This window comes from Rattus rattus, chromosome 1 (assembly GCF_011064425.1).
Source record: "Rattus rattus isolate New Zealand chromosome 1, Rrattus_CSIRO_v1, whole genome shotgun sequence".
Lineage (NCBI taxonomy): Eukaryota > Metazoa > Chordata > Mammalia > Rodentia > Muridae > Rattus > Rattus rattus.
This window is the reverse complement of record NC_046154.1, coordinates 40,232,290-40,241,295: the sequence shown is the minus strand read 5'-3', so window position 1 is coordinate 40,241,295 and position 9,006 is coordinate 40,232,290. Positions and strand designations below refer to the sequence as shown.

The window sequence follows — 9,006 nt, the reverse complement described above, 5'->3', positions numbered from 1 at the left end:
AAATGCAATTATGGAAACACTCCCCTCAGTTCTGCCACAAAGCATGGTGACCAGTTTCAGTCTTGAGGATGGAGTTGTACAGAATGACTTTTCCAATTTTTCTCATATTTTGTGTTAGTCACTAAAGCTTGGCTGAAGAGTAAAGAATATCTGGCTCTTCTTCATAACCTTGTGTTCTACAAAGTGTTTTCCCACATTTTTCCAGTCTTAATATACTTTATATGCAGCGCAGGATCCTTGCTGATTGGATCTGTGGTTAGGTCCAGCGTGCAGTTCTCATACATCACCTTTTACTTGGCTGGAGAATAATTCGGCTGAGGTCTACCCTTGAATCTAAATCTCTAGTTCCCTTTATATTGTAAGCTTGGTCCTGGATAGATTTCTGTATACAAGTCATGAGAAAGCTGAGTTGAATGAAATTTGATAACATATAAAGTTGGCTAGTTTAAGAAAAGCAGGTTTAGTGTTCTTTGTAGCCACCCAGTATTTAAGGATCAAATGTTTGCTGCTGCTGTAAGACCCCATTTTAAAAGCTGCAGGTCTAGAAATTAGTGTTTCCTTCAAAACTGGTGAGGACTCAAGTGCTCATCTTTATCCTCGACACTGACGAAAGTCTCTTCTGTGGGAGGTGGGGGGTCAGCAATGCCAGAACTGTGGGTGAAGAAACTGGATTCCAGGAAAGATGAACTGGACATCTGTAAAACATGAAAGGTAGGGTTTTGTTTTGTTTAAGCGAGACTAGAGTTAACTGTTCTTTTTCTGCCACATGGTAATTCATGGATCTTAAAAGAAAAAGAATTTTTTTTATATGAGTACACTGTAGCTGTTTTCAGACACTAGAAGAGGGCATGGGATCCCATTACAGATATGGTTGCTGGGAATTGAACTTCGGGCCTCCGGAAGAACAGCCGTCAGTGCTCTTAACTGCTGAGCCATCTCTCCAGCCTTAATGTAGTACTTAACTGGTACACACTATCTAATAGAAGCTGCTTAGCCAACAGGCTGACCCGTTATACACAGAAGTGGACTCACCATTGGTGGGTACTGGTACTCATGGGCACTTGCTGGATTGATCTCTGCCAATGTCTGGGCATCTGTGTCTCTTGCGTTTACCAGCCTCAGAAAGAGCTCAGCTTGGCCGGCCTGACAGAGGAAGTGGTACTCCATTGGAATCTTGGGGTGCACCCAGTCTCTACCCTCTACACTTACCTGGGGCATCTCATTCATCTGGGCAAAGCTGAGGCTGGTGGTAGGAGGGACCCGAAGTGGGAGGCGCCAACGGCCACTAAGCACCCTCAGACTTTGGTCAAATAGCATTAGTGAGGCCCAAGCCTTTGGTTGTGGTGTCCATGTAACACCCTGCCAGGCCTGTAGTTTGCAGATCAAAGATAGCAGTGGTGATGGAGGCAGCCTGTGAAACCACCAAAACCATGTTGGAAGACTTAGCCGAAATCCCTTCCAAGGGTATAGCTCTTGGGCCCAGCGTACAGATTAAACATTAGGTGCATCCTTTATGACCTCTACCTACTAACCTCGGCACAGGTTGCCTGCTTGCGAGGATAGCACAGTTGCCCATAGGTCCAGAAGCTGAAGGTGGTGGCAAGCAAAGTGCTGGAGGTAGTGCTGTGGCCCCTCCTGTATCCTGTCCATCTCGGGCCAAGCTTGTCATTAGCTGCACCCAAATCCAAGAAGCCTCAAGGCCCCGCAGGAAGTCATAGAAAATGACAAGGCCAGCCCTGAAGAATATAAATTATGTACAGAGGCCTCCCCCCCCCTTTTTTTTCTTTTTTTTTCCGGAGCTGGGGACCGAACCCAGGGCCTTGCGCTTACTAGGCAAGTGCTCTACCACTGAGCTAAATCCCCAACCCCGAGCCCCTAATGTCTCTATCCAGCCAGTACTTCAACCCTGGATGGCTGTGGAGAGTGGGTTTCTATGATTTCAGTAGTGGTTAAGTCTAAGATGCTGTGAAGGAGGGAGCAGGCCTCACCCAGGATCATAGGGTGCAGGACCTAGAACATTCGATGCTGGTAGGAAGTGGAGATCCAGACCCAAGTTTCTTGTCATGGTTCCATTAATTATCTATTGTGGATAAAGAGTTCAGCGGGACAGAACTGCAATCTGCTCATGTTCCCCAAAGTGCATGTCAAGGATGGCCAGCCATCAACCCTGACTCCCTGGCTTCCTCACAGCCTTTGAAGTGCCGTGGAAGTCCTGGACTTTTGTGGAACTTGTAACTGGTGGCATTGGGGGTGCAAGTGGTGGAGGGAGGAGGGAGTTATCACGCCTTCTTCTCAAGTGTCGCCAGAGATCCCTGGAACCTAGAAAACAGTTGCACTTGGGCTGGAGGAAGCAGGAACTGAATCAATCAGGGGGAGTACAGGGTCATAAACACAAGGGTAAATGTATAGACAGAAACTCATATTACATATATGGACCTCATTTTCCTGACATGGTCCCTTCACCCCTTCATAGTTGGGTTCCCTGTGATGGGTTAAGGAGAGGTTACATTTTTCACTGACCCCAGGGCGACAGACTCAGGACTTTCTGCTTCTGCAAGGCCAGAATTTCTGCCTCCAGGATCCTGTTTTCGGCTTCCACCATTAGAACCTCCTCAGAGGCGGCACTTGCTTTTTCTGAGGTGAATTAAAGCGACCTGTCAATCGTAGTTCTCCAATGTTAAGTGTTTCTCCACAAGCCTGGATTTGTCAACTGGCAATGGATTTTCCTTCCTTCAGCTTAAGTGCCTCCCATTCTAGTGGTGCTCTCCCTCACATCTTTTTCTCCTCCCAAGCCTAGGACCATTATTAGTGTAGAGACCCTTTTGTTCACCCTTGCAGTTTTGCGACCGCCGCAATTCCAGTGCTGACGCCTCCACTTGCAGTTGTAATATTTTGTCCAGAACTTCTGGGTCCCGGCCTCCACCGCGCACGTAGACCTCACGTAGCACCCTAGCAAGTAGGCATCAGAAAGCGATCTCCCAGACTGAACAGACTCCCGCCCCTGCCCAACCGGGTCGGGGTCCTCACCGGATCTCTTCAGCAAGCGTTTCCGGGTTGTACCGTAGGGGCAGGCAACAGAATTCCACTACCCTTTGGGCGTCCTGCTGGTGGCTGGCGCGGGGAGATGATGTCACTGACCTGAGCCCAATGTCCCGCCCCACCCGCGCTCTTTCCAAAGCTGGACTAGCGGCTCACGTGGGCTGAGGCTGGAGCGCCTGAACACGCGCTCCTAACGTTTGCAGCGCTCCCCGTGTCCGGCTGGCCTCTTCCCTGAGTTCTCTGAGTTCGCGCTCCAAGACGATTGGGCGGGGTAATCCTCTCTTGGGTCCCGCTAAACTGTGGAGGCGCCGTTTTAATTCTGAAGGTGAAAGGGGCGGAGTCAGGGTGAGTCCACACACAGCGCGAGGGCAGAGAGTCTATGCCTCCCTACCTCTCACCTTCGCCGCGTTGCTTCAGGGCTCGGCTTTGCGCTTCAGTTTCCTCCACGCGTCTGGCTCGTGTTCCCTGCAAGTCTCGCAGCCTCTCCTCAGGGCTCCCTGCAGTCTGGGAAGTGTCAGTCGCCCAAGGACCTATTTTCTGTAGGGACAGTCTCAGCAACTCCGTCTGCAAGTAACCCGGACCCATTCATTATCTCTGTTCTGGGTGATCCCCGCAGCTACTAGACACATGTGAAGTTTGTAGCCGTGTTGGGTGTGTACCTCCTCTGCCAGTCTCTTTAGAGATTTGGTGGCCTCCTGATCTGAACGCCTCTGTTCTTGTGCCATAATCTGGGAGCGGGGAGATGAAAACATGAGAATACGGCTTGCTGGACCGCCTACCCCTGGCAACTGGCGGTTCTTACCTTGGTGCCTCGTTGTTCGATGGCTACTGAAGGCTGTGTTTTAAGTGTTACCTCCGGAGTCAGCCCGCCAATGCAGAATCGCTTGGTGTGTTTGGCCAACAAAGCTCTGGAGCGGAAAACCATATCACAGGATTCACAGGGCAAAAGTCCTGACTTCCCAGAGTAATCGGCCATGGGATGGAATCTGTTAAAGACACCAGCGTCCTACAGAGGATGTGGTAAAAGAGAAAAGGTAGACTGGAAAGAAAAGAGAGCAAAGAGACAAGGAATAGACCAACTCTGTTACATCTCCAAGTCCTTCAAATTTATGTTTATGTTTGGGGAGGTGCCCTAGTTCCCTGGGCAGCGAGTACAGGTGTAGTCAGGCCAGGACAATGTGCCTTGCCCCCTTTGGGTGGAGCCCAGGTGAGAAAGCGTCACAGTTTGTTCCACCAGTTGCAGCGAGCTTGGCCAACGTGTAGCAAGCAGCTTTTATTTCACTTCCTATAGAAAAGGCAGCTTCCTTAACGAGCCTCTGATATGCAAGTATCACCTGTACCACTGCTGTTCTCCACTGTAGGGAACATTTTGGCACAAAGTGAATCTAATATTAGCAGTATGTCTTTGCATAAACTCAACTTTTACAGAATTAACCCATCACACAATGGCATGGTCTTTCTAACCCCCATTCTGGGACGTGGATGATCTGAACCGCCCCAGTCATGAAAACTGGGTTGGGGAAGTACAATCTGTCAGATGAAGGGATAGGATACTATTTGGAGGTCAAGCAGGCTTCCTGCTGGTCAAGTTATCTTCACCTTTACACTGACTTGCAAAAGCAACTTTTATTCACCTGATGTAATTGTCATCTCCTAGACTTACTGCGTCTGCCTGCGAATCTATGCTTAGAGTGGTTCAGCCTCTGAGGCTTACTGAAGAAACTCAGTCTAGCTCTTCCTCAAAGCTGGCCGGCTGACTCAGCTGTTCTGTCTCAAAGTCCTTTCCAAACTTACTGATTCAAACTGGCTTCTCTGAGCTACTCATTGAAATGCTCTGCTTGGCTAAACTGCCTCTGAACTCCATTCTACTGAACTCAAAGATGGACTCTTCTCCCCGCACCGCTCTTAAATAGCCTTTGTTTCCTATCAGTGTGAGTTGGGCTTAGCCCATTTCTGACTCATTCGGTCAGATCTTTCTCTGATTCATCACATTGTTCAATCCTCAATTTGACATCACTTTCCAACATGGTGCTTCCTTCTACAAACTAACCTTACATAGTTTGGGATTAAAGATGAGTGCTCAGGGCATGTCTGTATTCCAGCCAGATCATATAGACAGGTCTTTTGGATGTGAGCCCTTACAAGAGCAAACAGGTTCCTGGATTAAAATTCCTCTACACAGATCCATGCACCTAATTTTCAAAGCACCCTTCTTTCCTCAGCAAGACAGAGCCATTAAGGTATTTTCCCCAAAATCCAAGTATGAGGAACAAGTTACAAAAGGTTTCAGAGTCTGCTCTGAAACCTTTCGTAAAAGTTGAGCATTCTCTCCAGTGCCCCAACAACATATTGTTACTGCAGATTTAAAGATCCATTTTCTTTTTTGGTGTATGGATATTTTGCCCACGTTTATGCCTGGGCACCAATGCATTCAGTTCCCAATGGTGCTAGAAGAGGGATCCCCTGGGGCTGGCATTAGGTGACAATTACTAGTTGCATTAGAACCCTCGATCACTCAAAGAGCAGCCAGTGAGTCCTCCATGGGAGACTTCCAATTCTAGCCCCTATTTCTTAGTGGTTTACATGGGCATTATACTCTAAGTGGTAAGTTCTCTCTCATTACATGAGCATTATACTCTAAGTGGTAAGTTCTCTCTCATTACATGAGCATTATACTCTAAGTGGTAAGTTCTCTCATTACATGAGCATTATACTCTAAGTGGTAAGTTCTCTCTCATTGGTGGTTTCAGGTGGTAGATCCAGGGCCTTGGGCATGGAATGGAAGTTAAGTGTTTTGCTAGAATCTCCAGTTGCAAATTTCCTTAACATATCTGAACATTTAGTTTGTGCATGTATGTGTTAGCACAGGCATGCCGAGGTAAGGTATCATGCCAAGGAGTCATCTGTCAGCTTTCATCATGCGGATGGCAGGAATCCAACAGATCCTCAAACTTAGGGACATGGCTTACTCATTGAGCCATCTTGGTGGCCCTAACAGACTCAGGTACAGAACCAAACCCACGAAAACTGCAAAAGCAGCAGGAGCTCCTAATCACCTAACCACCTCTCCAGCCTCATTCATGTCCGCATGTCATGCTCACATATACAACTCAGAGAACAGACTGGAAACCACTTCTTTCTCCCCTTCCACCACCGCGTTTCCAGGGATGGTAGATCTGAGACTCAGTGGGCAAGTGCTGTAAACCACCTTGCTAAGCCGAGGAGTCATTCTCACCCCTCCATCTCCACTTCATCTTACTTCAGTCACTCCCCATGCAGAAAACATGAGTCAGGTCTTTTTTAAAACATTCATATTGGTGGCTGGACACCCGGCTCAGCAGCAGTTCAGAGCCGCTCTTCCAGAGAACAGAAGCCTGCTTTTGCCCTCCTCTGGCAACCAGCGCAGCAAGGAGTTCACATCCACACACATAGGCAAAACACCTACGCATAAAACAAAACCAACGGGGGAGGAAGGGAGCCTTCAAACCCAGGTATATTGATAAATCCTGGGCATTAAAAAATTCTTTCAGGAAAGAAAGTGAAGTTTATTAATAATTTATTGCACAGGTTTTTCCACATCAAGAATTTTTGCTGAAAAGAGAAACAGGTGGGCCTGAATTCAGTTTTCCCCAAGATTTCTAAAAATATTTCCCCTAAAAAAGGAATCCACCCTCTAATTTTAAAGAAAATATATTTCTTACACAAGACAATCCAAACTGATGCAAAATATTTATTCCACGTTAGTTATTTTATGCAGTAGTTTTTCCCCTCAACAGACTTGTGGTAACCACATCTTTTAAATCTGTAAATAATGTTATCAAAATAATCTTAATCTTTGAATCTCACAAAAATTCATATTTTACAATCCACCCTGAATATCAAGGCTGCAAGAATAACATTTCCTATATCCAAATATTTTACAGCTGTACCCCAAAAAAAGGAAAAAAAAAAAAACCCAAACAAAAACAACCACATATGCTTGGTTAAGGGCTAAGTTACCCCAGCAGCCAAAAATAAAATAAAATATCCAAATTATTAGCATTAATTTAATACAATTATAACTTCAATAGTCACTTTGTCATTGACAATGATTGTGTGAGCACAGGGTGAGTGCCCAAGGCTGGGAGCAGAAGCGGTTGAGCAGCGCAGCGTCCCCTCCCTGCACCTTTGCCTGCACAGCTCCCACTTGTGCACAGCCCAACAGGTACTGTGTGTGCTTAAAAATTCCCACCACACAAATGTCTACTGAGCAGATAACAGGGAAGAACAACAAAAGCTAAGCAGGACAATGGCTCTGTCTTTGGGATATGACTATTTCCCTTGTGCACGAAGTATTCAACAACAGAAGAAAGGAAAGAACTTTATATTCTCTAACACAAGGCCGAGCTCAGCGGGGCAGGGCAGCTGCGAGCATTTCTACTTCTACTTCCAGGCGTCGTCGTCTGACGTCTCGCTGCTGCTTGTTTCCGTGTCTGAGTCCTCACACTCTGCAATGCAAGTGCTTCTCCATGGGGAGAACAGGCTGGAACTACGGCCTTGTAAGAAGCCATTCTTTACAAACCCGTTCCTTCGTAGCTGCAGAGCATAGGAGAAAGATAAAAATCCTTCAGTGACTGCAGCGGTCCATTCAAGCCTCAGAGAAGGATTTCAATTCTTTTGAAAGAGACAGTGTCTTACTGTGTTGTCCTGGAACACCCTATGTAGATCATGCTGGCCTCAAATTCAAAAATCTGTTTATGTCCCAGGTTCTAGGCTTAAAGATGTATGCAACCAAAGCTGGGTCGTCCAAATATTTTTTTTCCCCTTTTCCTGTAAAGTCACAGTCTAGTTCAGTCTGCCAGGTGTAGGGTTTAGAGTTCCTATTTCTAAAACAGTTCTAAGTGGTAAATCTTATGTCAGCATGTAGACTGCCCTATTGTGAGACTTATTAGGTGTCGTTTGTGCTTTAAAGATATTTATTTTTAATTATGTGTGTTGCCTATGAAAGCTGGAGATCTCAAATCCTTAGAAGCTGGAATTAATTTGGTTGTAAGCCAAAATGAGTGTCAAGAATCAAAATCTGGTCCTATTCAAGAGCTACATGCCATCCTCACCACTGAGCCATCTCTCTCCAGTCGACAGTTTATGCTGCAGAGGGTGAGTGAGGCACAGGGCTGGTTTTCAAGAAGACTCAGGAGCTCAGAGCTAATGTTTTGATAAGGGTTAGAGCTGTGAGCATGGCCCCTGTATCCTCCAAGTCTGCAGATTTGTACCGTGCAAACAGTCTGACACCATGCTGCACTACTGTGGTAGTGTCTCTCTCAATTTTAGTGCTTCCTTGCCAGCCAACACATGGCTGTAATCTCAGTAACCACGAGGCAGAGGTAGGAGGACTGCTGTAGGTTCATGGTAGCCTATTCTACTTAGCCTGTTCCAAACTAGCCAGGCCCATAAATAGAGTGAGATCCAGGGGTCTTTGTTTTGAGCATGGTCTCTCTGTGTAGCCCTAGCTGTTATGAACTCTGGAAACCCAGGCTGGGGATTAAAGCGTCTACTACCTGACCAGATCCTGTCAGCAAAAACTGGACCCCCAAACCCAAATAAACACTAGAATTTCCTAAGGGCAAGGAACTTGTAAACATGTAACTTGGTGTCGGTGAAGGCTTCGGGCTCAGTACGGACCTGTTCTGTTCTCGTGTGGAACTCCTTGAGTTCATCCTCTGTGAGTGGGAGGCAACTCTCATCATTTTCAGGATACTCCTGCCACCCCATTGCTTTCAATAACCTGGAGGAGGCAAAGGACAGAGCAAAGAAAATATGCAGTAAGCCCAACCATGCACCCACAGGACGTCTGTCCAAGGCCAATGCACGATACGGAAGGAATCCTGTACTCTCCCGAGTAGGACAAGTTACTCAGGTGCTCTTAATGATTTAAGGGGAAAGGACCTATTCAAAAAGATAGTAGAAATAACAAAAAAAGACGGGACA

General features: G+C 46.6%; 2 protein-coding genes across 4 annotated transcripts in view; both read right to left on the bottom strand.

Moving 5' to 3' along the window:
• Window positions 1-428: 428 nt before the first annotated feature.
• Ccdc17 (coiled-coil domain containing 17) lies at window positions 429-4,556 on the bottom strand. 2 transcript variants are annotated; one of them, XM_032899696.1, is made up of 13 exons: window positions 3,842-4,556; window positions 3,699-3,767; window positions 3,438-3,543; window positions 3,196-3,358; window positions 3,028-3,111; window positions 2,831-2,949; window positions 2,521-2,634; window positions 2,189-2,319; window positions 1,989-2,080; window positions 1,533-1,736; window positions 1,210-1,411; window positions 1,033-1,143; window positions 429-695 (listed from the first exon to the last, which is right to left on the bottom strand). In XM_032899696.1, the coding sequence occupies exons 1-13, from the start codon at window positions 4,013-4,015 to the stop codon at window positions 561-563; spliced, it is 1,704 nt and encodes a 567-aa protein (XP_032755587.1). In that variant the 5' UTR covers window positions 4,016-4,556; the 3' UTR covers window positions 429-560. The 2 variants fall into 2 exon arrangements, with proteins under 2 accessions (XP_032755587.1, XP_032755582.1); XM_032899691.1 differs by lacking the exon at window positions 1,033-1,143 and having other exon boundaries at window positions 3,438-3,927.
• A 2,022-nt stretch (window positions 4,557-6,578) lies between these two features.
• The window catches only part of Gpbp1l1 (GC-rich promoter binding protein 1 like 1), a 37,556-nt gene continuing 35,128 nt past the window's right edge, over window positions 6,579-9,006 (bottom strand). For both annotated transcript variants that reach the window (XM_032899699.1, XM_032899705.1), the window contains exons 11-12: window positions 8,701-8,803; window positions 6,579-7,614 (exon numbers count right to left, since the gene is read on the bottom strand). In XM_032899699.1, the coding sequence (XP_032755590.1) occupies window positions 7,462-7,614; window positions 8,701-8,803 (256 nt within the window). In that variant the 3' untranslated portion in view covers window positions 6,579-7,461. The remainder of the gene's footprint in view (window positions 7,615-8,700; window positions 8,804-9,006) is intronic.

Bases quoted from the DNA above. Each gene is read 5' to 3' on its own strand.
- Ccdc17 (XM_032899696.1), bottom strand. From the start codon at position 4,015: ATGGCCGATTACTCTGGGAAGTCAGGACTTTTGCCCTGTGAATCCTGT. The intron at 3,112-3,195 runs GTGAGCCGCTAG...TCCCCGCGCCAG, and splicing joins GCGCTCCAGCCTCAGCCCAC to CCACCAGCAGGACGCCCAAA. The intron at 1,144-1,209 runs GTAAGTGTAGAG...TTCCTCTGTCAG, and splicing joins AGATGAATGAGATGCCCCAG to GCCGGCCAAGCTGAGCTCTT.